Raw genomic sequence first — 27,190 nt, forward strand, 5'->3', positions numbered from 1 at the left:
TGCCTTTTTTCTGCCCATCCTCAGAAACTCTCATCCAAATTGACTTTTTTGGACTATCAGGATCAGAAGCATACTGCAACAAAGTGAGTTTATCATAATCATCGTCTGATGATCTACGTGACCTATCAGGCTTCAGCATGAATTCTCGAATCGATCCACCTTGTGTGCCCTCGCCATAGTATCGAGATCGGTCAATAACAGATTCATCTGAGTCTGAATGGGAAGAGTCAAATTTTTCTGACAAAAGCATTTTATCTGCAAACTTGTATGAGTCTCCCCTTGTTTCAGAGGACTCATCATCTTGGTATTCCAATGATTGGTGACCAAGTAATTTTAAGGACTTATCGTCCTCCACAGAGACAGGCATGTGCATTCTAGAATCTAGATAGCAAGGAAGAGATTCTTCAGGCTCTATGCAATTATGTTGCCCAACACCCATCCCATTTTGTAGTTCTTTCATGCTACTTTTGCCTTGATATATATACATTTCCTTCTCAGGGTGATTTTTTGTTTCTCTGATAATCACTTCAGTTGGTTCAGCTTTGTTGCCTTTCTCAATGTGAACCTCAATAATGCGCTCAACTTTGGGCATTGGGTCTAGAGGCCTAGCAGATGGGTCTGCTCCTTCGCTGTTGCTTTTGTGTTCAAACAATCCTGTTAACTCTCTGGATGGGTCCTTCCCAGACTGGAAGGCCTTCATTATATCTCGTACAGACATGGTCTCCTCCATTCTCTCAGATGCCACCTCTTTAGTGGGAGGTTTGTGGTATACCATTCTTGTAGTTGTTGTTATGTGAGTTTCCTCTTTGACCCGCATGCCTTTGCCCATCACATCCTCCTCTGCATTGACTCTGGCTTGGTAAGCTTTAACTCTTTCTTTGATTGATCCACCAGGTGATCGGGGCTCACTGTCTGCACACCGCAAGAGAGGCTTTGTCATTCTAGCATCCTCCAGTGCTTGCTCCTTAGAATCTTCAGGAGGTTCATAGCTACGTATGACATGTACAACCTCAGTGCGTGTTTCAGTGATGACAGGGGGAATCTCCTGAAAGAGGCCTTTGGGCCCCATCCCCTCTGCACTTTGGGGAGCTGAGGGTGTCCTCTCACTGCGGGTCTCAAATCCACTATCTGAAAGCGGACTCTTGTCTTGGTCATGAGAAACATCATCAGGAGAGTCCAGTGCTATTTCAGGGCCAAATAATGCATCAGCTAGTTTTGAAAGTTCTTTTTCAGAAGGTGAGGGACGCATATTTGTTGGAGGCATTTTGAGTTTGTGCTCCTGTAATGCCATTGCAGGTTTCAGGACACGTTTCTGTTTTTCCTCTCCATCTCTCCTTGCCTCCTCAGTTCTTTGTTTAGCCTCTGCTATTTTAGAAAGAGAACTTGTGCCAATGTCATTGGTTAAATAATCAACAACTTTTGCAAGGTTAAAATCTCTGTCAGATACAGCTTTTGTTTTGACTTGAGGAGCTACTGTTTCATATCGAGGGGGGCATCTCCATTCATTTTGTGGATTATCTTCAATGTCATCCTCTAGGACGTCCTTTTTGTGGTTTTTAATATTTGCCTTACTCTCTCTTAAAACATCCTTGCTAAGTATTTCACTGACTTTGACCAGGTCCTGTTTTACTTTCTCTACAATCTTGAAAGGCTCTTCATCCTCCACTTTATGTTCCTTAGAGTCAGAATGGTAACCTTTGGAGCTTGAATTTGTATCAGTTTGCAAAATTGCAGACATTCTAATAAGGTCCTCCTTCATTTCAGCCACATCTTTTAGTATCTCCTGACTGTTGGACAGAGGGGATGAAGAGGTAGCAGATTTTAGTGTTCCTGGGGACATGTGCAGGGGAGTCTTGACAGGAGACAGAGTTCTGGCAAAAGAGGACTGATTCTGGGCATTTACTTCTTGGGGCATGACCTTTCTAGGAGACAGAAGAGCGGCTGTCGATTTGGAGACTTCTGGAAGCTTTTTAAACTGGTGTTCTGGTAAGACATTTATAACTGAATAGACAGGAACCGTAATAGTGCTGGAAGTTACAGACGTTGTGGAGTTGGGAGGTGATCTGAGGGAGGCATAGAGTGAGCTGGAGGCAGAGGAACGAATGGATTGGTAAGAGGATGAGGGAGTAGAGGAAACTGACTTTAGTGTGCCGTAGCCAGCAGAGCAGGAATTAAATGTTTTTTCCACTTCCTCAAAGGCAGCATTCACACTTGTTGTTGCTGCATTTGTTGTGGCTTGAATTCTTTCCTGCAAGGTGCTGGTAAGATGGGTTGTTGGGGAGGAGGAGCGATATTTGTTTGGGGAAACTGTCCCATTGATAAGTGCAGCTGCTGTATTGGCTGAGCCAGATTTCAGAGGTGAGGAGAGGGATGACAGGTATCCTCTGACTGAGGCATCAGTGCTGGTTCTGACAGAGGAGAAGCCTGGGACAGTTTTAATTGGGGAGCAGGTAGCTGGAGAGTTTGAGGTCACAACAGACTTATATGGTAAACTTGAGCTATACATGTTTAGTGAAGACTTGGGTGAGGCTGGAGGGGTCATAGCTATAGAGGATCTTTCCAGCAAGGTCCCAACAGATGGCACTGGAGAGGTCCTGGCTGACAGGCTTGTGAGGCCTTTATGTGAAACTGGTTCAGGGGCACTCTTCCCTGGAGAGGACAAAAGGGTGGGGGAGGCCTGAACTGGATACTGAGCACCTTGAACTACAGTCTTTATTGGTGAGGAGATTGTTCTGTAGGATCGAATTGGGGATGCAACGTCACTGGCAGATTTGATGGAAGACGCTGGTGAACCTCCAATGATAGATTTAATGGGAGAGGCAGAGTTCACAGACCACACCGACCTCAGTGGGGAGGCTGAGGGGGTGTTGGAGGAGGAGCTGGAGAGGGAGCCAAAGCCAGACTTGGTCTGGATTGGGACGTTGACTGGAGAGCTTGTCGCCCAGGCCTGGTAGGAGCGCGTCGTAAAGACAGGCTTGTAAGCGTAGCCAGAAGGCTGCGTCGTGGTTTTTTGAGGGGTGTTATGGCCTCTTTCTGCTGTTTCTATCATAATTAAATTAATAAACAAAGTAAACGTAAATGGTTAAAGAAGAGAGAAAAGAGAGACGAGAAAGGTTTAGTCAGGGGATAAATCCAAATACAACCAGCAGTGAAAATTCTGAAATTGTGGAAGCTTTTGAAATTGGAAAACAAAGTGAAATACATAACTCAAACTGTGGCAAATGGGTGGAGGTGCAAAATTATGAAAATAAACGAACAAAGACAGAATCAGCCAAATAACACAAAAAGCCTGAAATTATATTTTGTATAAATACATTTACATTTAATCATTTAGCAGATGCTTTTGCACAAAACGACTTACAATCAAGGAGGCATTTAGCGATTCAACAAGATAATAAAATTTGTCATATGTAACCATTTTAATCATTGATTCATTTCTTGAATCTTTTTGTAAGTACTGGTGTTTGGTACAAAACTTATTATACTAGAGTATTAGTAGTACAGATTACAACATAAAATTTGATTCAGTCAATAAGAATAGCCAAAATTGGCTGTGTAATTTTAGCCAAATAAACCTACCACTGTTCATTATATTATTAAGCTCATGTGGGAGAAAAGAAGAAACTACAGTTGGGCAATTACTATCACTATTTACGGAACAATGCTTATTTATTTGAGAAACACTTTAAGAACATATGCTTTTATTGTAATGTAGCATTAATATCTAAATTAACAATTACATTTTAATGTAAAAGTCATCTAGATTTAAAAAACGTTAAAAAAAATGATGTTGTAAAAGACTGACATTGAGTTCCATGGTTTTTCATCATTAAGAACTGTCAAGAGAGCAAATTCTTTTAAAAATAATACAAGACATCATGATGGATTTATTCAACAGCACAACAGAGTGGACAATGTGATAGCAAATCATATGAAATGTAAAACAATGAGTGACAAATAATTAAGCAGAAAAGGCAACAAAAAACCAAGCGAACAAATGTATTCATGACTATACATAGACATTTCATATGGGCAATTCTGTTTTAGGAAATAGTGGTACAAAATTATTGTTCCTTCATAGATGCCTGTATCAGATGCCTATGTACATGGTAGATGTTAAATGGGTGATTATGTCATGCTGATGTTTTAAGAATAAAGAAAAAATAGGGACTCACTGGATGCTGGATCGGCCAGATAGCTGTAGCGCTTTCGCAATGCTAATGAGGCAAAGGTATGTCGTCGATCTTTGTCATTCTGCAATAACACAAAATTAAGAAACCTACGTAAGAACAAAGTGACAAAAATCGTAGAGCAATGATCTTTTAAGTGGCCAGCTACTACCACTTTCTTTTGACCGAATGGAAAGCATTGTATCTATATTGTTTAAGATTTTTTTTACTTCATCTTTTAAAGAAAAACATTAAGTGGTGAATTGAATTTGCTGTAGTGAGTAAAATAATTGAATTGCTTCAGTTTCTGTAAGCTTTCTGTGCTATAGTTCACTTTAAAATGGGGTCTCCTGAGAGAAGGGTCAACTAGACACACAAAGGCCATTCGCTAACAGTTTGAGAGGTTAGTATTTTCCAGTGAAACGGTCTAATTGCTTCACTTTGAAATAAAATAAATTAAAAATCAAATCTGCAAAAGAGATATGTGTAAAAAAAAAAAGTTTCCACCAAGCCACAAAATAACACAATGCTTTAAATCTACTGATAAACGCAAAAGGAAGTCATGCACTTGCCTGACTAATGACAGGAGCATTTGACCAATCACATAAATAAGCGTATGACCACATAAGCAACACACTAGAGGCAGAGGTGGACAAGTCGTGAAATGCGTACCTCGTCATCAGGATCCGACTCCATTTCCTAAAATTTCCCAGCAATACAAAATGGAGCAGCAGCAGCAGCCGAGGATGGTGGGTAAGTGAAGATGGGGTTGGAACAAGAGAAAAAGGACAGTAAGGAAGTGGAAGAAAAGCAGACGCACAGAGATTAAAAGACAAAAAGGCAAAGCAACAAAGAAGCAACACAAAAAAAACTCACAAAAGACATGTTTAATAGATTTCAGACAATACTAGAGGAAGCATCACAGAATCATCTTCATATTTGTTCTTACCTTTCTGTGTGTTGGCAGTGTGAAGTTAAGGTTGCAGATTGCACTCTGTGGCAGGCCTTTTGCGGTTTTAGGCTCTCTAAGGAAAGATATTCTCCCACATGGCTCTTGGCCTATATCTCTGACCTACAAAGCACACCAATGACAAAAATCTTAATATAAACCTTCAGATATAAGAGTAGCCTAATAAAAGGTGTTGTATTTTGTTTTAAGCTGAACTTATCCCCTCAGGGGATCTGCCATGGTAATGCCATCACTTGTTGTAAAACCCCATCTTAAAATCTTTGACGACTGACTATGTTTATGTGATGCTGTACCAACACTGTCAACAATCAATATAATGGTTAAGATAGCCTACTTCAGAGTACTTGATTACTATAATAATAATAATAATAATAATAATAATACACTTTATTTTTATATAGCACCTTTAAATATAGCATCTCAAGACACATAAAAACATATCAAATGTGCAGCAGTAAAAGATCCATATAAGGATAATTAAAAAAAGTAATACAAAAAAAAACAAATTTAAAACATAAAATAATAATAAGAGTAAAAGATCTAAAAATTGAATAAAATCAAATAAACTCTACCCTAAAAAGTACGATGATATAAGAGATGATTTAAAAATACTCTGCATTGGATTCTGCATTGCGAATGTCAAACCATAAATTTTAGCCGCATTGACTGAGCAGTTACAAGACCAGTATAAAACAAGCGAAAAGAACGTCTAGGAGTGTATGGGATTAAAAGCTCAGATAAATATTGTGGAGCTAGACTAACCAAGGCCTTGTACACAAGCAACTGATGTTCTGAGTGTGTATCTTTAACAGCTGTAAGATTTCATTTGAGTCAGCCATTCAAATCTCTCAAACCTTGATGTTGAATGGGAGTCGGTTCTCTTTGAAGGCATAGAAGTTGAAGATGAGTTGCTGGCCACTCTTTGCTAGAGGATAGATGTTGCCGTAGCATTCTCCATGGATAGGCTTTCCCTCCAAAATCTGACAAAAAATTTATGTCTCAATTGTGCTGATGGCAGATCAAAACAGGTTATTGTGTTGGAATATGAGTGAATATTAATGTGTAAGTGTTTACATGCAGCTGAGTCAGTTGGATTTCTGTGTGGAGTTTGCATGTTCTCTCCGTGTTGGCGTGGGTTTCCTCCTGGTGCTCCGGTTTCCCCCACAAGTCCAAAGACATGTGGTACAGATGAACTGATTAGGCTAAATTAGTGTAGTGTATGAGTGTCTATGAGAGTGTATGGGTGTTTCCTAGTGATGGGTTGCAGCTGGAAAAGCATCCAATGTGTAAAACATTTGCTGGATAAATTGGCAGTTCATTCCACTGTGGTGACCCCAGATTAATAAAGTCACTAAGCCAAAAAGAAAATGAATGAATGAATGAATGAATAAAGTATTTGTATGAATATAACCTAATTTAAAGAGAAAAAAGGTTTGCAGGTAGATGTTCTGTTAGGGTTTTTGCAATGGATTTTTTATGTTTGTCCATACATAAATATTCACAAAGTCATGACTCACTGTTTCCAAACTAAGCATGTTCATTGTTAATTATTTATGTGAATGTGTGTATTGCTTGTGTAGGCTTGCGTGTGAGGTACAGTTTCACACCTCAATGTCTTTGCTCCGTGCCACCTCTTCAAAGTTCTCCTGCTGCTCCAGTGTTTTGTCGACTTTGTCATCAGTCATGCAAAAGCAACGCATGCTGAACTCTATGTGGTCGATCATTTTAGCAAACACCACAAACTTAGCCAAGTACGGAACACAGATTAGCTCTCGGTACAGCTGAGATGCTAGACCCACAGTCTCGCTGATCTGCTGACAGTCTGCCAACCAAAACCTACAGAAAAAAACAGTAGAAAATTATTTAAAATCAATAATTAAATATCTGCATCTTGAGTGGCCTGCAGTAAAGTACAATGACAGGATTTTGGGCGCACAAGCACTGCCTGCACACCACCTCCAGCAGCAAGAGAAACAACTGCCATTATGATGCTTTCAGCAATCCACATTTCTTCTCCTGAAAATGAGCTAGACCCTCGTAATTATTTATCAGCGAATAATAAATTATATATTATTTATTTATCATATCAGATTTTGCCTTCTCTTCATCAGACAAGTAGGAATCATTAATAAGTGTGTGTATTATAGAAGACTCAGATTCATAGAACTAGACTGAAGTGATGGTATATCCAAATCATATTCATTATAAGTGTGTAGAAGTTATACATTAAAAATTTCATTAAATATATTTTTTGTACTGCTTTTGTGAACTTGAACAAGTATATTAAAATCCATTAATTTTTCACTAGTTATATCGTTTTTTTTTTTTTTTATTAAAGCGTGTTTTAAATGATTTAAAAATTGAAATCTCTGTAGACTAGAAATATATGTACTGTATATCATTTACTTTAAAAATGCAGGCAATGCATTATAGATTAATTTTATTTTAAAAATATTAAGTTATTCTTATTTTTCAATTTAACAATAGTGGTGAGACCAGGTAGGGGGCCAACAAGACATTGTGCCCAGGGGCCTCTGAATTCTTAATCCGGACCTGGCTGAGACTCACCTGGCAGAAACATTTGTGGTGAAGGATACACAGTCTGTGACAAAGGAGAGCGGAGTGGTCCCAGTAATGTCTTCCCACTGTGCAGGGGATGTTCCACCTAAAAATATTCACACTTTTAATCACTGATGTTGGGAAATCCTACAGACCTGGAGTATAGAATTATCACAATAAACTGTTGGCTATGATAGAATAAAGTGCTTAACTATGTACTAGTCTTTTTGATAAAATTTTTTGATGTCATTTGCAAATACAAGTTTTATTTAATGTTGTTTTATTATAATGTTGCTTTTATCCATTTATGCAACACAGGAAATCTAAATGTTGAATATAAAGTCAATTACAAATAACCACCAGATGATGTAGCACATTTATTTAATCATCGTGATTAATTAGTGTTTCTACACTCAAATAAAAGTACTGAAATATTCAAATATTAACACACACACACACACAAACACACACACACACACACACACACACACAAACACAATATTCCACTATTCACATGCCTGTGATGCTACACAGCAGTCTAAGGCAAGGTGCAGGCTCTCCTTTGCGTCCATTAGCAACAGCCTCTTTGGATCTGGGCGGCACAGGGATTGTCATGGTAATGGGCTTGTGGAATTTCCTCCTCCTGGGCTCCACAGTAACTATCGGGCTGAAGGATGCACGGTTACCAATGATGGTTCGCACCATGTCCTCTGGCACTGGCTGTGCCTGAGAAAGAAATAGACAGAGACAGCAGTATTACTAGAGTATTAATTCAGTATTACTAGCAGTATTACTTCTACTAACTAACTATATAAGTGTACAGCTTTTTATGACTGTAATCTCCTTACTTTGACCTTTTTGTAACACATATATTGTTAGTTTCTATGCTATGGCCATGTGACGTTTGCTAGAAAATGCATCCTGACCACTGCTATAATACAGAAAGACTGCCTTCAAAGAATTGTTTATATTCTGATATTATTTAAGTATGTGGGAAAATTTACACTATCATGTACATGGTTTCCGCTACATTCATTCTTCCATGGCGGGGCGCCACGCCAAAATTGATCCCGCCACCGCTACATTACAGCTTTTAATTCAAAACATTCAGTCCTGTTTTTTTTTTTAAATAGTGGATGATAATCGCACCAAAACGTATTAAAAGGTAAGTGAATTATAACAGCGCAAACTTTTATGTAACCGTAATAGTGCTGCATGCCATTTGTTTAACCCTTTAAGGTTACGTGCTGACTGACTGACCGACTGGCTGACTGAGATGTGTGCGATGCGTGAGGCCAGCAAACACGACGTAAAACCGTTTCACTTTACTTCAGGACGCATTAATGCCGCTCTGTAGGTCTATTGGAGACATTCATAAATATTCCCAGCAAATCTAATAAATGTTGAAGACATACTAGTTACATAAACGCACTAAATCGCATTTCAGCAACGTTTTTTTGAAAGCGCACAAGAAGATCTGCGCTTGAGCAATGTATATTTGAGGGGGCATTCAAGAAGTTTTGTGCACGAGCAGAGGAAATCGGCACGCAAGCAAAGGGATTCGCATGCTTGTAGGCTATTACATAAATGCGCTTATGACATTTGACATTGAAATAACGCAACAGGTAGCTGGTAGATCTGTGTAAAAAGGCCTGCCACCACAACTTGAAAAAATCCTAGAGGAAACACTGATGTATATACACATTGTTATACATATGTTTATGTGTGTGTGTGTGTTTGTGAGAGAGAGAGAGAAAAAGATTACAAGCCCCTTGAACCAACAAGATAGGGTAGTTTTATGTAAACTAGTAAAATGACTTTAAATGATGTATCAATCTGTTTTTTTGTTTTGTTTTTGTTTTTTTGTAAACCACTTGAAATGATCAATGAAAAAGAAAACTTTCAAAAACTATACCTCAAAAACCTTATTATGGCAACATGGTCGATTTGTAAAATATTTTAAATTATTGATAACAACTATGAACAATTATTTTCCAGATGCAGACAACACGATGTTTAAGTGCCATTATTATTCTTTTCCCCACAAATTTAACAAATGTTTGTGATTGCAAAATGTCTGCTTTGTTTCAGACTTCACAATTCACAATAAATAGTTATTGTCTCCAAAAAGAACCTACTGCATTCTGAACTACCAAAAATGAGTAAGTCTAAATAATCAATAATCACAGTCATTTCCTTCATAAACATACATACTTACAGAATGCAAATGTCTACTTTAACTTGACTATAAACACCACGCTGAAAGAGTTTGGTCTGGTTTGGGCTGTTGACATGTTAAAAATATTGTATCTATGAGTTTAGAAAGAGAATTCTTGAAGGAATGGTTAAAGGAGAATGTGAAAGTGATTTTTGAGCTTGGATGGATGTAAACGTACTGCAAACCTAATGTAAAACTTATTTATAAACCTTTAAAATGGTATAAAAAATATGGCCCTTATAATTTCCAGAATGTTTCTATGTTTTCCATCTAAGATTTAATTACAAAGTTTGATCACACACAACAGCCATCTTGATGAGCCCTTATGTTTATTGTTTAAATGTACCTGTAGTCCTACACGAATCTTCTTGGTAAGCGCTCCCTGCGGGAAGGCAGCCTTCACCATTGGAACTGCTTCACTGGTCAAGACTCCACCCTCTGGGCCCATGTGATCACTTTCTTGCTTAATACGTGACACCACTGCAAAGTACTGTGGGAAATCTTTTGTGATGATGCGGCAGATACGTTTCTTCTCCAGTTCTGCTGGACTGTCCATCTCTGCAATCAAATATGAAAATGAAAAAAACTATAAATATTTAATTAAATGTGCCATAAATTCATGTATTTACAGTTGTGTTTTGTGGTTTTCACATATATGAAAAAACAGAGACAGGAACTAATATCAACCTCTGCATCAACAGTTGAGCTTTTGAAATGTACTGGCATCCCTTCACTCCAGGAAAAATGACAGTGATATGACAGTGATATGTCACAATGCATAAATGTGCATTCAACCCTTATATTCAGCAGTCTAGATGTGTTTGTTGCCTCATTACAAACATGAAGCATGGTAAATTTCACGATATACATGTTAAACTAACAAAAGATGCAGTTTAACACACCCTATGCCTCTTTGCGGATGCTAAACAAATGTATAATCCTTCTTTTCTGAATTAGGAAATGTTGTGGCCAGTCAAATGCTGCCAGCTGTGTCCATATTAAAGATTCCATGTGGATCGTCAGAGTTAACGTTTTGTACTGATGTGTCCGTTTTCCACTCATGAAATTTACATGAGAACTGGGAAACAATGGTGTTTCAGGCTCAGTATGTCATGTCCATGTACTGAACTCTTATTATTCAGCTATGCCCAGCTATATCCTAGAAGACATTTTCAATCTATGGCACCTTTAAAACTACATATTCAGAAATGATCCGCTTTCGTACGTTACCTTCGTCCATGCCATTGAGGATTGAGGTGAGCTCTGTCACTTTGCAGTCATAATGATGTTCTTTCCAGGTCTCCCCATTATCACTGCGTAAGACGATTAGCTCTCTCTCCTTTCCCCGCATGGAGCCAAAATGGGGAATTTCTACTATCACAGGTCTGAAAATTAAGTAAACACAATTAAGGCCAATTCACTCAGCATCAAAATACCTTAAATCCATGTACAGTGCAATAGCATTAATTTAAATCCGTATCGTTTATATTACTTAATCTAAATTCTCTCACTCTGCTTTTCTGCATCTTAAAATCTTTTTAAAAACCTAAAAAAATATTATGACTTATTTTTGAAAACACAGATATTGTGGAGTAAGTCGTACCCTAAAAACTGTGCCCCAGCTGGCCCCATTTCCACCAGTCTGCTCACAAGACCCTCTCCCTCCACCATAGGTGGTGGGTATGCCAGGCGGTGGCGCTTTGCTAAACGACAGGTGATTCGTGTCGGTGCTGGACACTTTCTGGGTGGAACGATTATGCGCATACCATCGTGACGACTTCCTCTCATCGACCCGCCCCGAGCATCCACCATAAAACTCACTAGGAACCTGCAAGAAGAGAAGAAAGAATTATTGAAATAGATAGGATTGGATATAAAGAAAGAAATAGGGACACCACGCTAACCCACTACACAGACATGAACGAGTGAGAGACGATTCCCATGCTGTGATCACTGTACACCCAACACACGTGGTGAGAGAGAGGGGGAGGAACAGGAGAAGGGTCTCAGCAGAAACAAAAAGAAGGAGAAACAGTAAGCGAGAACAGACTGTTAAAGTGAAAGAGACACTTCAGTCAAGACAGAGGAAAAACAATTAAAAAAGAGTGACAGTGCTTCGAGCTGTTAAACCTGGCAGTGTCTGGTGCCTCAAATAATAGCAGTAGAAACAGGAAACACAAGGAGTTCCTTAAATATTGATGCACCACAATATGGCCTCTGACTCTGTACTCACTACCCAGTTTGGAAAAATGAAAATAATGTTCGTTTTTACTGCCAAGATCAATTGTTTCGAAGCAGTGATCAGTGATCAGCAGTGTGACCAGAAGCACCTCCACAGGTGGACAGAAAACCCAAAACCCCCATTAATATGAAATGAATGTACTGAATGTATTTGCATGTGCGCTGCCATTGTGTGATTGTTACATGTACATGAGTTTCTAACACTGAAACTAAACTGAATGTCATTGTGTGAAATAATTCAACCTATTGATGATAAAGAATACATACACAAATGTGTATTTTAACCTTTTATTCTTGAAAAAGTCTCTTTAACCCTTTACTGTGCAAAAAAACAAATATGTCCTCTTCATTGACATAGATCACAATACATACAGTGCCTATAGAAAATGATCATACCCTGTGAAAAGATATGCCCTTTACTCATCCTGCTTTCAAAACATCCTCTTAATAAATTGTAGAAAGGGAAGGTTAGGAAAAGACTACAAAAACATTTCAAAGGCTGGAAAAGTTACGTGGAATGTGATTTGATTTCACGCTGTATGACAAATTATTCATTATTTCAAAGGGGTATGATGATTTTCTTTACGCACTGTATTTTTTTATAATATAAAAGTTAAAAATTCTTGCAATAACCCCTAGTAACACTGCAGAATTTTTTTAATAAGTTCTTCAATGAGTGCTCTAAAAAAATTTTAAGACTAGATTCATTCAATCAAATAGGCAATTATATTTAACAATTAAGTCAACTTGTTTTTCACATTGTTAAAATATCAATTAAAAACTCTGATTAAAATGTAATAATTTTACATGGGTGAACACAGCAATAAATAGTAGCAATATTTACAAATTTTGCCTGCTCTACCAAATGGCTGACCATATTTTGACTGTTTTAAATAATGACTGTTAAAGTAATTTAGAGAAAGACTGTTTCAAATAATGGTTTACACACACATCATTGCTGGTAAAATAATCAAACAAACATAATCCTGTTGCACCACTACACTTCATTTTGGTTTTATTGTAAAAAAAAACAACAACAAGAAAACGTTTAAATTACCTTGTAAAATGAAAATCTAAAGCAAAAGATAAATAAAAAACAAAGATGATTTAGAATTTAAAAATGTTTTATTTAATTTTTTCTTCTAAATAAATTAGTCTTACACTTGATATTTTCAGATTTTTCATAGTTTATGTATTAATTCTAGTACTTTTACCATAAACCAACAAATCAACCTCTACCAAAAATGTTAATATTTTAGAAATTATGGGATGTGTTAGAAAATGCGTTGAGTGTGTTAACTAGCGACATTAGAGTTGAGAAATGCAATCCAAAATTTGTTTTGTTGGTGGGGTAGTTAAAAGGTTAAGGAAGGAAACAAATGTTTGAAACTTTAAATTAAAGACAGATCATACATTTTTCTGACAGATCATCATTTCTGCAAAATGGCGGCACACACACACGCATTGACCTTAATTGTAATTGTATTGTTTATATTTTTTACTTTTACCAATATTTTTAAGATTATATTTGTAATTGTATTTATAACATTATCTGTTATGCATCAAGGGTCTGAGAGTAACACAATTTCCATTCTCTGTATGTCCTGTACATGTGGTTGAATTGACAATAAATAAATAATAAATAAATAAGTGCACTTCAAAATAAGCAAAATGATGTGTCACCGTTCAATGCAAATATCACTGCAAAGTCTTACAGTGAAGTGAAGAACATTACAAAAACATTTCCTCATGGTCAACACAAATTTCTAATGTGCTGATGGTGGAAGCTGTGTGTGTAATGAGTGATCTGCAATTTATTCTGAGAATGTGCTGATGCCTAAATGCATGTGAAGTCCATTTCCCAAAGACCGGCTAAAAACACACTCGCACACAGTGTGGAGGAGCGCTCACACGGATGAGGAGATAAAACAGGGAATAAAACACCAGAGAGCAGGATAGAGATAAAGAAAACAGGAGAGGACAGATGAAAAAGACAGGACAGAAAGCTATAGAAAGAGTGATGTCACCGGACTCAGTTTTCACCTGGAGTCATACTGAGGAAGCGGGGAGGAAGGGCTGCAAAAGGAAAAAATTACGGGGGGAAAAGAACAGAAAGCAGGAGGTAAAAAAAACAACAACATTCATTATTACAGTCGTTGTCATGGTAAAACAGCTGACATACATGTAAGCAAGACATAAAGATGATGTCACAAATCAGATCTTATGTGCAATGCAGCAGAAAGTGTAAGAGGGGGAAAACCTAAAGGAAAACAAAATGTGTTTATGCAAACAGCTCAATGAAGCAGATGAGCAGCTTTTGGCATGCTTGTCCAAGCATCATGTTTGCAGACTGTCTGGGTTAAAACATCCTCCACTAATCCTAAATGGCATCTAATATAATATGCTAATTAGATCCTCAATCCCCCTTGACTGTTACAAGTTGGGAGTAGGCCTGTCACAATAATCAATATATCGACTTGGACATGACCTCAATCATTTTTGGTGACGTAATATACACTCACCGGCCACTTTTTTAGGTACACCTTACTAGTACTAGGTTGGACCCACTTTTGCTATCAGAGCTGCCATAATCCTTCATGGCATAGATTCAACAAGGTACTGGAAATACTCCTCAGAAATTTTAGCCCATACTGATATGATGGCATCATTCAGATGCTGCAGGTTTGTCAGCTGCACATGATGTGAATCTCCCGTTCCACCACATCCCAAAAATGCTCCATTGAGATCTGGTGACTGTGGAGTCCATTTGAGTACAGTGAACTTATTGCCATGTTCAAGAAACCAGTCTGAGATGATTTGCGCTCTTACATGGTGTGTTATCCTGTAGATGGGAACACTTTGGTCATAAAGCAATGTACATGGTCATCAACGATACTCAGGAAGGCTGTGGCGTTGAAACAATGCGCAGTTGTACTAATGGGCCCAAAGTGTGGCAAGAAAATATCCTCTACACCATTACACCACCAGCACCAACCTGAACCGTTGATGGATCCACGCATTCATGTTGTTGATTCCAAAGTCTAAATTTGATTCCAAATTCAAATCCCAAATGTCGCAGCAAAAATCGAGACTCATCGGACCAGGCAACATTTTTCCAATCTTCTATTGTCCAATTTTGGTGAGCCTGTGCTAATTGTAGCCTCAGTTTCCTGTTCTTAGCTGACAAACGTGGCGGCCATTGTGGTCTTCTGCTGCTGTAGCCCATCTGCCTCAAGGTTTGACATGTTGTGCATTCAGAGATGCTCTTTTGCATACCTCCGCTGTAACAAGTGGTTATTTGAGTTACTGTTGCCTTTCTATCAGCTGGAACCAGTCTAGTTAAAGAGTTAAATAGGTGTACCTAATAAAGTGGCCTGTAAGTGTGTATCGCTCCGTACATTAAAACCAATTTAGCAACATTTTTGCTATATAGCAACATTTCTCTATATCTACTGGAGGTGTTAGTGTCCGTATGGTTAAAAACACAGTAGTGTTTAATATAATGTACTTTAATATATTTTCATGTGGGTGTCTGACAGCTGAAAACAGATCTGGTAGCACATATCACAGCCTCTGTCACTTTTTTACCTTATTATTTATTTAGCATATGCATTTTCACATTCTGATTGCAATGCCAATATATTAAATAGTTAAAATGACTATAATTAAATGAAATGTTCTTAAGACTAAAATATGATGTGTCCTTTGGAAGAGTGTACTTGCATTGTGATGATATTATATTGTCACTCTGTCATTATTTAATGAGTGGCATAAAATGGTGTTAAAATGACAATAATATCATTCATCGCAATATATTTTGGTGCAATATATCGTCCAACAAAAAATAGATATCGTGACAGGCCTAGTTGGGAGTCGAGCTAGTATTGAGATGAACGGAAAAGCTAAAAGAACGGCAATTCATTTGCTGTCACTAATAGACAGAAATGACTATATTTCTTATAACAAAATAAACATTTATAGCAAAACAAGGGGGAATGAGCACTGCCTTTTTAAAGGTTTGGGGTCAATGAGACTTTTAATTGGAAAGGATGTATTAAACTGACTAAAATCAATTTAAAATTACATAAAAAGGATTCTTTTTAAAATCTTTAATTCATCAATGTATGCTGAATAAATGTGTATTAAGGTTTCAACAAGAATATTAAGTAGCACAAAATTCATGTTACAGAAGTCTGAGGTTTTTTAATTCAAGTGAATTTTTCCATTAAAGGAATCAATAATTTATACCTGTAATTAACAACAACCAAAACATTTATTGGCATATTTTACCGTACAACACTACAAATATTTCATCTTATCAACCCCAAACGTACATTAAAGTATATAAAAAAGTCATTGCTGTGGCTATACATGTGTTTGCGTCCTTTAAAAGCAAGTACAAAAATGTCTTACCCAGAGTGCACAGGACTGCACACAGTGTTATGTGATTGGTCCACGGTGTCAGGTGTCCAGCTGTACCTCCGCATACACTCATTATTGTATTCACGGGTCACTGCAAGATGCTGTAAACACACCCAAACACGAAAACACACTCTTCAAGGTCAAGAAAGCTGCATAAACTTTAAAGGAATGTGCAGGTTGTTAAAGCATTACATGTTCTAATTATATTAAGAAGTGATAAGACCTAATTCAGTTATGTTTTATTTTTAAATCTGATGACTTGGTTATCCGAAGATTCCTGAGATGCCTTGTAAAACTGCTGCCAAAGATACAGTTAAGAAACAGAATGTCTTTGAAAGTTCATCTGAAGGAAACATGGCAAGAAAAAAAAACAGCAGAAAACTAATGGAATAAACAATTTAAGGGCTGTATTACTAAATAAATTATAACATACAAATACAGATGAATGAATAAACAAAATGATTTTTGTGTGAGGAAATGATAAAAAAAAGATGGACAGATTTTTGGTCATGACCAAGGACCTGTACAGTACATTATTTTGAGGTTCATCCATGTAGGAAATATCTTATACTATGTACACTCTGTAGCTTTTTTCCTTATTCTGATAAAAATGAGAAACAGGTAGTGTCATCTGATGTAGTCCAAATGATCTGTCACTCTTTCTAATTGAACCTGGATTCGACACTTAAATTATGCCCAAAATGCTGTCAAATCAGGTAACACAACTGTTTTTGGTGCATGGCATCTGAAAAATAAAAACACTTTAGTATGCAGTATTGCACTCAGTGAATAGCAATAGTAATAGAAAACACTGAGTACTCTAGACATAATACTTGTCTCATAACAGATGATTAGTTAAGGCCAATGGCTGACATGTTTGATTTTATGGCTATTATTGGGAAAACAGAATCATTTTAAAAATCATTGTGGGTTTCTTCTGGTTCAGTAGGCATTTGTTTTAACCATTGCATGAGCAAAAATTAATTCACAAGTCAAGTTTTTTAGATCACAGTATTTACAGACCCTTTTCACATTTCCGGGTTTCTCATTAGCGGAAGTCGTCATAGTTGTTATAACTTAGAACGCAGTGAATGGGAGAGTACAACAAATAATCGTTTACAATCTTATTTGCTGAAATGATCAATGAAAAACTCCATGATGATGTTATAAAGACTATAAAGATAAAATGTTTGAAACTGATGACGGCAGCCAGAGGAGAGAATAGCGTCAAATTTACTGTCCTTTCCCATGCTGCAATAGAAACACTTCGCTCAAGTGGTAATTCGTTTGTTGTAATTTGAAGCAAAGATAATATAATACATACATAAATGCAGGTAAATGTTCATACATTTTAAAAATATTTACAAATTAAAAACTTTCAAGGATTTAAGAAGCTGATGACCGTTAAATACAACATAACAGGCTGTGAAAAGGGTCCATTGTTCTTCCTAAAATCAAACTTTAGGTCTGTGTTATATCAGTTGATAACTTTGATAACATCACTAAACATTATTCAGCACATCTCCTGCCAAATAATGACAAGAAACTCTGTATTTTGCTACTTTCACAAAACACAGTTCCAACTTTTCAATTGTGTCAGCTTAATCAGGAAAGGGCAGAACAGAGTTCTTGTTCTACTTCAGAGTTGTTGTTTTTTAACTACCGCTGTATATTTTTATTTGAGTATTGAATATTATATATAAAATTAAAGATTACAAATTCATTTAATAACTTGTGTTCTGTTTAATTGTAGCCTTCAGTAGTAATGAGCCATCTTATTGGCACATTATATATTTTACAGCATCAGTCAAGTTAGCTTTTTATCCTTAAAAAATATTATTGAATTCATATTTTGTTCAGTAAATCACTGTTTAATAAAGAACCCCTCAACCCCACTAAGATGTAAAAAAAATAAATACAGAAGTGACCTTAATTTGATTTATTCCATGATCTGCTGAAATTCTTGTTTCTCATTGGCTAAAAGTTATGAAATAAATTTGTTTAATGAACATATTCTCTTTTAATATATATATCTAGCTAATAGTTCAGGGGGGCTAATAACTCTGACTTCAACTGTATATATCATATGAGAGACTTGCTTGGTTTATCAAACAAGTGGATCTAATTAGATTTCAATTGTAAACCTTAAACAAAAGTTAAAAAGATATTGTTTTTATTTAACATTTGGCCTTTTTTTAGTTCCTATACTTCCAAAACAATTCCACATAAATCTCCTAATTCTGTACAAAATTCTGCACAGAAATAGTAAAAAATGTCTGCAGATTCTGTCTGGCCCTGGTAGTAACCATAAAAACTAAAACTATTGGCGGAAACTTTATACCTCTGTGTAACCTCCAAAACACTGACATGTGCTTCACCAGGGAGCCAAGGCTGATCAAACAACTCTCCAATATGCAAAAAATATTTACCAAGAGGTAGCTAACACAATTTTACTAAGCTATTAGATATGCCAGTGTCATTTACATGCATGCATGACCTCTCTCATGCTTGAGTCTGATGCGAATATTGGCTCTAGAAAAAAACTGAAAACTGAACAGGAAATCACATAATGGAAAGTCCTAACAAAGTCCAAGTGTAACTCTCAATCACTCTCCCCCTCTCCTTTGCCCTTTTCCCAGTGTCTAGCCATCTACTTAATGACAGATCGAGGTCAAGCGTTTTGATTTCTAAATAAACTCTTATTAAACCAAAAGTCTGAGGATTTATTAAAAGGCACATTTGGAAATGAAAATGGACACAGGACAGCACAGAAGAATGTTTTTTTGTCTGTGTGGACGGGGACCGGCCTTTCGCAAAGCCCATGAGACCCAACACAAATATTCCAGGACATTTTTCTGTTTTGTGGAAAGTCCTGACTGGATGTTCTGCAATTGTAGGATGAATGCCAGACAATGAATGGCATTAACAATAAATCTTTGGCTTTTAGAGTACAGGGTCAAGGGGTATCAAGCCTTCTATTATTTTCTAGTGACAGCCAGTCAGTGTTGATGTAGATAAAGCGGTGAAATGCCAAACACACAAAACACAAATTTATGGTAAAACTAATTTAAATCGTTTTTAAAGGTCCCATGAAATTAATATATAAGTTAGTTTTACTCTGTTATTTAGATACTTTTACACTAAGCTAGTGTAAAAACCAGTGCCAAAATTCATTCATTCATTTTCTTGTCAGCTTAGTCCCTTTATTAATCCAGGGTCACCACAGCGGAATGAACCGCCAACTTATCCAGCAAGTTTTTACGCAGCGGATGCCCTTCCAGCCGCAACCCATCTCTAGGAAACATCCACACACACATTCATCCACACACTCATACACTACGGACAATTTAGCCTACCCATTTCACCTGTACCCCATGTCTTTGGACTGTGGGGGAAATCGGAGCACCCGGAGGAAACCCACGCGAACGCAAGGAAAACATGCAAACTCCACACAGAAACGCCAACTGAGCCGAGGCTCGAACCTGCGACCCAGCGACCTTCTTGCTGTAAGGCGACAGCACTACCTACTGCGCCACTACTTCGCCCAGTGCCAAAATTCATGTTTAGAAAATATAAAACTGAAATCTAAAGCAGAAAATATATAAACATCCAAAGCTTGCAGTTTGTCACTTCAGTTAAAAATTTCATCAGGTCACCTCGCTTGTTTCTCAGCAAATCTTGACCAATCAAATCAACCCAGGCTCATTCTGAAAATGTACCACTATATACATTTCTAGAGACTGCCAAATACGTTCGTGGGGCTACGTTTTTTGCATTTTCTGTTTTCGCGAATCCACCAGAGGCCAATGTGTACGCTTTCTGAGATCTCAAATTTCTCTCGCAAGTGCCATTCGCACCTGTTGTTCTCGCATAAATCCACCAGAGGCCGATGTCGACTGACTGTTTGACTGACTGACTGACTGACCCACTATCCTGCTTCCCTAAACCCAACCAATAGTATTTTAAAAAGCACAGAGTGACCCGCCCACCCCCTTCCCTTAACTCATCCGACAAATTTAAAAAGCGAAAAAGAAAAAGAAAAGCCCTTGCCTGATTTTTAACAAGTTGTACCACCTTTTGTTATTTACTCGTTTATTTTATTTTTTGGATTCCGGTTTTTCTTAGCTGCTGTCTGGAACCATTCTTCATCAGACTCAAACCCTGTCGTCGTAGTCATCTCCTCTCTGCATCTTAAGTCCACCAAAGTACATGGCGAGCTAACCGGACAAACTGGTAACAGCGGGAAAGCTGTCCATATGAATCGGTCAGCTGATAAGCACGTAAAAGGAACGGCGTCATACCACCGCGTAGCGTTAATTTTAAAAACGAAATGCAGCCATACATACTTCTGGTTACATAATACACAATCTCCAAAAACGTATATAGAGCTGCGTTTTTAGAAGGAGCCTGTGTTGAATCAAATGCTAGTATCTGACATGCCTTACCCCCTTACAGACACTTCTCATTTGCTTTCATTTGATGCGCTTAATCCAAACAACTCTCACTGAAGAGCTGTGATAAAAACGAAATGCTAAAAGCTATTTTTTTTAAAGGGGAGGGGTTACACTATGTCTCACCCTGTCTTTATTTTTCAGTTGACATTATGTCAAACATCGCATAAATAAATGCCCATTTCAAAGCACTTCAGGAGACCTTTAATTGTATTTGCAGTATCGCCTGAAGTATAAATACAATACAATGAAGTATAATACATACAAAACAGGGATGTTGCTGGAGCCTTGTATTTGGTCATTGGATTTTTATTTTAGAAGCGGCTAATGAAAAATAAAAAACAGCCTTTTTTTTGATTTTCGCTTTAAAATTCAAAAACAAATGTTGAAATATGAGGCGTTTTTATTTTTCATGATGAAAAACAGAAAAGCAAAATTGAAAAAAGATTTTTTATTTTGAATACCAAAAAATAAAATCACCACAAAACAAAAACAAATAAAGGGTTGTAAAGAAAGTTTTAATATTGATAAAAGCATACTACTTCCACTTCTTGAAGTTTGACCACGAATAATTTCAAGTGAGGGAGGCATAAATACAGTTGTTTGTTAATAAGTCGTAGTATTTTAAAATAAAAAATTATGTCTTAAATGTCCTATGTCTTTAAAAAAGACTATTACTAAAGCTGCAGATGAGTTGTGAGCCTGTGTCATCACACCGCTACAGTGGGTCTATCCATAATTTTATATAGCCATGTGCAAAAATAGCAGCAGTCTAAACAATGGGACACCCTAATTTTATGAGAGTTAAAACATTAAAAGATATATACACAATATTATATAACCTTTAATGAGGAAAATAGGCTATGTCTTCACAAAATCCCGTTATCACAAAAAAACACATTTTATACCATTATTAAGTGGAAAAAAATAATGCCTATGGTAGGCAAGCCCATCTGTGAATCACTGTGAATAAATCCGCCTATCTGGTTTCGGAATATAAAAAAACAAGCCTTTATTCCTTTTTGTTCAGTGGTGATTTTATTTTTTGTTATTCGAAAAAAAAAAAAAGAAATAAATCAAATCAAATCAATTTTGAAATTAGCTTTTCTGTTTTTCACCATGAAAATGAAAAATGAAAAAATCCAATGACCAAAACATACACTTGCTGAAAACTTAAAAATAAATATTTAAAAAATAATAATAATACATAAAAAACAGAAAATATTAAACATAAATTAATTAAAAGTGGCAAAAGCACACAATTACTAAACATTAACAAGAATCTGAAAAATATGTGATGGTATAAAAGATAATAAAAGAATATATTAATAAAAATGCTGATTTAAAACACAATTCCAATACATCTTTGACATATTCATCATAGTGCATTCTGGGATTGTTTTCACCACTAAAGAAGACAATGTAAGGTATTTAAAACAGCAGTCTCCTGTCTATGAAAGTAGCTCACTAGGTTTTGTATCAGCACAGCAGAATATGTGTGTGTGTTTACTGCACTTTATAAGTATGGCTCAGGGTATAAGAGTAGCAAATGAGAACAACAGCAACAGCGATCAAGAGTGTAGGGGTTTTCTCACCGTGTCTTTGGTGGGTGCCAGAATCTCTTCAATCATCATGCTGTCCCGAGCGAAGGAGCTTCTGTTCAGTGTGTTGGACCTGTCTGAGCTGAAGGAGCGCAGACTGGAGTGTGTAAGAGGTTCACACATGGGCACAAGCACATACACACAAACACAAAGCCAAAGACGAACAAACAGGGACGCACAAACATAAACACAAAACAAAAGCACAAAAGGTTACAACATGCAACATCCAGGGAGAGCAAAAATGAAACCCTCCGGAAAAAAGAGGAGAGAAAGGATAGTCTGAGGATCAGAGAGAGGGAAGAATACAGACACAGGCAGGCATGTTGAAGATGGGCAACGTTACAGTTCATTTAAAACCAAATATAAAACCCTTCAAAAGTTTGGGGTCTGTAAGTTTTTTTAATTGATTTTTGAAGGAATTTTTGAAGTCTTTTATGCTGACCAAGGCTGCATTTACTAGAACAAAAATACAGTAATTCCTCAACATTATTTACAATTTAAATATATTATGTAATTAATACCTGTCGTAGAAAATCAGTTTTGTAGAAACATTCATTTGTAGATTACTTCTTATAATAAAATGAATATTAGGGCTGCACAATATTGGAAAAATCTAACATTGCAATGTTTTTATTTTGCGATATATATTGCAATATGAATACAATTTCACCAGATTACTTTAAATCTCTATTTGGAAAGAATTTATAATGTTAGATGGATCGGGATGATTCTGCAGTGGGAGCGCATCTTCATAAAATCTAATAAACATTTTATAAAACTCTTGGGGACACATTTTTATTGTTGTCTGTGCTATTTGCAGTGCATTTCTGTATTTTCAAGTGTTAAAAGTACTGTCAAGCACATGTTTAGTCAGAGATTGATGACTTAATGTTTACTATTTGCATCTAGTGCTATTTGCAGTGCATGTTTTTTGGTATTTGCATGTGTTGTGAGTATTTTCAGGCATAACTATCTATAAATACAATCAAGAAAAAGATACAATTGAAATAAAGTGTTTTATCATGTCCCAGGTCTAACAGTATTCAAGTACAGTAACTAAATGATAAAAATAATTGTATGAAATTTATCATAGTTCAGGTCACAAAAATCTAATAAACAATCTCAAAAACTCTTGGGGTCCCCCAACACATTTCTATTGTTGTCCGTGCTATTTGCAGTGCATTTCTGTATTTGCATGTGCTGTGAGTATTTTCAGGCACATGTTTATTCAGAAATTGAGAAATCAATGTTTTCTATTTGAATCTCCATCAAATCTAATAAACCATCTATAAACGTTTTGGGGTCCCTTGACACATTTTCACTGTGGTCTGTGCTAATCGCAGTGCATTCCTATATTTGCAGGTGTTTTCATGCATAACTATCTATAAATATAATCAAGGAAATGATACAATTGAAATAAAGTGTTTTATCATGTCCCGAGCCTAACAGTATTCAAGTACTGTAACTGAATGGAAAAAACTACAAATAATTTAATACAATTGATCATAGCTAAGGTCAAAAATAGTACAATTACTTACACCTGAATGCTTTTGTAGTCATTATACAATTACAGGCATTAAAAAACAAATGCAACTGACAAATTATAATACAAACTTAACATTGCATCCTGCGATGTGACTACTGCGAATGATCACATTGCGATATCAATGCTGAAATATTGTGCAGCCCTAATCAATTTGATTTTCAGTATAAAAACATAATAGTTAAGCTAATAAAATAGATGTATTCTGTAAAATTATAAATGTATTTACTGTCACTTTTGATCATTTTAATGCCTCCTTGCTCAATAAAAGTATGAACTCCTTTTAAAAGAAAAATCTTTCCGACCCCAAACTTTTACACTGTAGTGCAGTGTTGGGCAGTAGCTACTAGTTTAACTCCATTTCTCAGAAGTGTGGTGGTGGGGTCGCTACTTTCTAAATTAAATAGTCAAGTAGCGCAGTCAAGTGGCACATTTTTTTTAGTCAAGTAGCGCAGTAGTGTCTATGCAAGCTAAATTTACCGATCAATAAGTGATGGCACCAGCATGCATGGTGTGGTGAGAAATCTAGTCCCCCCCTCCAATCTGCTTAGGACCCCAATGGATTGTCTGCATTGAACGCCTGATCAAAAGCTATTCTATTTCTCCACAGTGCAATTCTATTCATATTTGGTACTTTTTTATGGTCTATTCTCAGTCTTGAGACTTTAACAAGACTAATCATATTAGTAACATTATTATTGGTCACTACAAGTTAAAGACAAGCATAGTTAAAATAACTGAAACATTTGTAAACATTAAATGATGTCTTTTTGATGTTTTTATGTATTTATTTGTAACAGTATATATTATATAGATATATTATTTATCTAAAATAAAAGCCTTTAGTTGTACTGTACATCCTTATACGAAATACAAAATAGTTTGATTTCATTATAACGCTCTTTTAAATTATATAAATTTAAACGAGATTTCGCTGCATTTATATATATATATATATATATATATATATATATATATATATATATATATATATATATATATATATATATATATATATATATTAATCAGGCTCTACAAACTATACCTATTACAACTCCAGTGAACCAATAGAATCACCAATAGAATCACCATCCTAGACAGACCCAATTGTCAGGGGGACTCGATTTCTCCTCACACTATTGTCTGACCGATGAAAGTAAATTCATATGATGGCTAGAATGATGATTCTTCTTCTTCCTGTATTCCGGTGGTCGACAACAAACTTTGTTGCGTTACTACCACCCACCGGTCTGGTTGGTGACATTGCCAACCAATTAGGCTAACACAAGAAATTTGCTTAATGGAAAAATGACTCACGGAGAGGAAATATATAACTATTTCCCTTTACTATAAATGACTATAGTATTTTAAATGTGTAACACCTGGTTCTATTGGATTTTTTTGTTTTTGCTGTCATATACTATATTTTTTCTGTTTGATACAGCATATCATTTGCAGTAAATAATTGAACTGAACAATTCTGCCTCATATGTGTCATTGAAAGTTTTATTGATCACTAAGAAATGATTGACTTGTGTTTAAGTTTCGATTTAAAAATTAAAATTGCAAAAAAACCTTAGATGTAGCTTAGCTACTTTTGCCACGTAGCTTTTAGCTTAGCTTGCTACATTTCCCAGAGGGTAGCTTTTAGTGAAGTTAAGCTGCATTTTAAGTAGAGTAGCGAATAGCTTAGCTCACTACATTTTTTCAAGTAGCTTGCCCAACACTGCTGTAGTGTATATCGAAATGAACAGAAGTCTTGTGTCTAAGTGGAGCTTGCCCATGCAAACTTCTGTGGTTACCATGGTTTTTATCATTCTTATGTCAGTGCTTGAGCTGTTCTAAATGCCATTTAATGCAAATTTTTCTGGTTGCTACTTTACGTATGTTGTTATTCTCACAGTGAAAAGTAATACCAACAGCACATCTTTCCTAAACAAATCTGAGGTTATCTTTCATGTCAGAATCACAGTGCAGGGTTATCTATGTGCCAAGGTTTAATGTTTATCTCAAGATGAATAGCAATAGAAAGCACCGCTAATACACTGACACTTTGAGTAAGTGCTTTTTACCTCATATCAAATGTGTGCGAGCGCTGGCAGAATTCTGCAGTGCTCATAGAAACGCCTGGATCTCTGCAGGACAGCAGTCTAGGGTTGGTTGCACAGTGTGTGTATGAGAGATTGAAAATTCTGCAGCAGTCAGCAGGATTTAAAGGTACAGCACTGTAGCACACACAGCCCTAGTGCACGAGGGTGTGTTTATGAAAGTGAGGGTTTGGTAGCTAGTTTTGGGATCAATGGGTTTACAACTCATTATGGTTTAATCTTGCTTTTTTGCATTCTTACTTTTTTTTTTGTCCTGATCTGCATTGTTGTTTTTTTCTTACAGCAGCCGACTCATTCTGCAGTACACACTCTCATTTTCCTCCACAACATCAACTAATGTCTTTTTTTACAATGGTTTGGTGTAAGAATGCATGTGAAGAAGTGTTCAAAATGTGGAATATTTCTGTTCTCTCATCCTAAGCCTTATTAAAATCATGCTCATCCTACCTTACATTCAACAACCAAGCTGTTCTAATTTCAATGTTTTTGTGTCAATTAAAGTGCCCATTATTTTATTTAAAAGGTTTCTAATTTGTAGATCTCTTACAATACAGGGTTTCTGCAGGTTTCACCAGGTTAAATTTAAGACTTTTTAAGACATTTTTAAGACCATTATGATTGTAATTTTAGACTTATACAGAGATAAAAGCTAAGGATTTTTTTGAATATTCAAGTTACAAAAAAAAAAATTAACTTGCCCCATCAAAAAATGATTAACATTTAATGTTAATGTTTTTGAATATTTTTTTAATTAGTTTTCAAATATATCCATTCACAAACCCTATAACCCTTATCAAGAATAGAACCAAACATAGCTGTCAATTACTTCAGTCTACAACAATAAATCAAGAAAGAAAAAAATTTACAGAAAAATTAAGACCTGTTAAAAATATTTAAGACCTACAACA

General features: G+C 36.2%; 2 protein-coding genes across 56 annotated transcripts in view; one reads left to right on the forward strand and one right to left on the reverse strand.

The window, feature by feature from the left end:
- The window catches only part of LOC141378555 (uncharacterized), an 876,076-nt gene that overhangs the window by 134,517 nt on the left and 714,369 nt on the right, over positions 1-27,190 (forward strand). The gene's annotated exons all lie outside the window — the stretch shown is intronic.
- Positions 1-27,190, reverse strand: part of ank3a (ankyrin 3a) — a 190,343-nt gene that overhangs the window by 22,536 nt on the left and 140,617 nt on the right. For 22 of the 55 annotated variants that reach the window (NM_001443168.1, XM_087288482.1, XM_087288462.1 and 19 more), the window contains 12 exons: positions 22,626-22,728; positions 16,571-16,680; positions 11,520-11,744; positions 11,147-11,301; positions 10,263-10,474; positions 8,217-8,424; positions 7,708-7,804; positions 6,747-6,975; positions 5,994-6,119; positions 5,119-5,241; positions 4,842-4,868; positions 4,176-4,254 (listed from right to left, as the gene is read on the reverse strand). In NM_001443168.1, the coding sequence (NP_001430097.1) occupies positions 4,176-4,254; positions 4,842-4,868; positions 5,119-5,241; positions 5,994-6,119; positions 6,747-6,975; positions 7,708-7,804; positions 8,217-8,424; positions 10,263-10,474; positions 11,147-11,301; positions 11,520-11,744; positions 16,571-16,680; positions 22,626-22,728 (1,694 nt within the window). Of the gene's footprint in view, positions 1-4,175; positions 4,255-4,841; positions 4,869-5,118; positions 5,242-5,993; positions 6,120-6,746; positions 6,976-7,707; positions 7,805-8,216; positions 8,425-10,262; positions 10,475-11,146; positions 11,302-11,519; positions 11,745-14,200; positions 14,234-16,570; positions 16,681-22,625; positions 22,729-27,190 lie in introns of all 55 variants that reach the window. The other 33 variants (NM_001443169.1, XM_087288484.1, XM_087288472.1 and 30 more) reach the window with 3 other exon arrangements.

The sequence above is a fragment of the Danio rerio genome, chromosome 17 (genome assembly GCF_052040795.2).
Source record: "Danio rerio strain M-AB ecotype USA chromosome 17, GRCz13ab, whole genome shotgun sequence".
Classification (NCBI taxonomy): domain Eukaryota; kingdom Metazoa; phylum Chordata; class Actinopteri; order Cypriniformes; family Danionidae; genus Danio; species Danio rerio.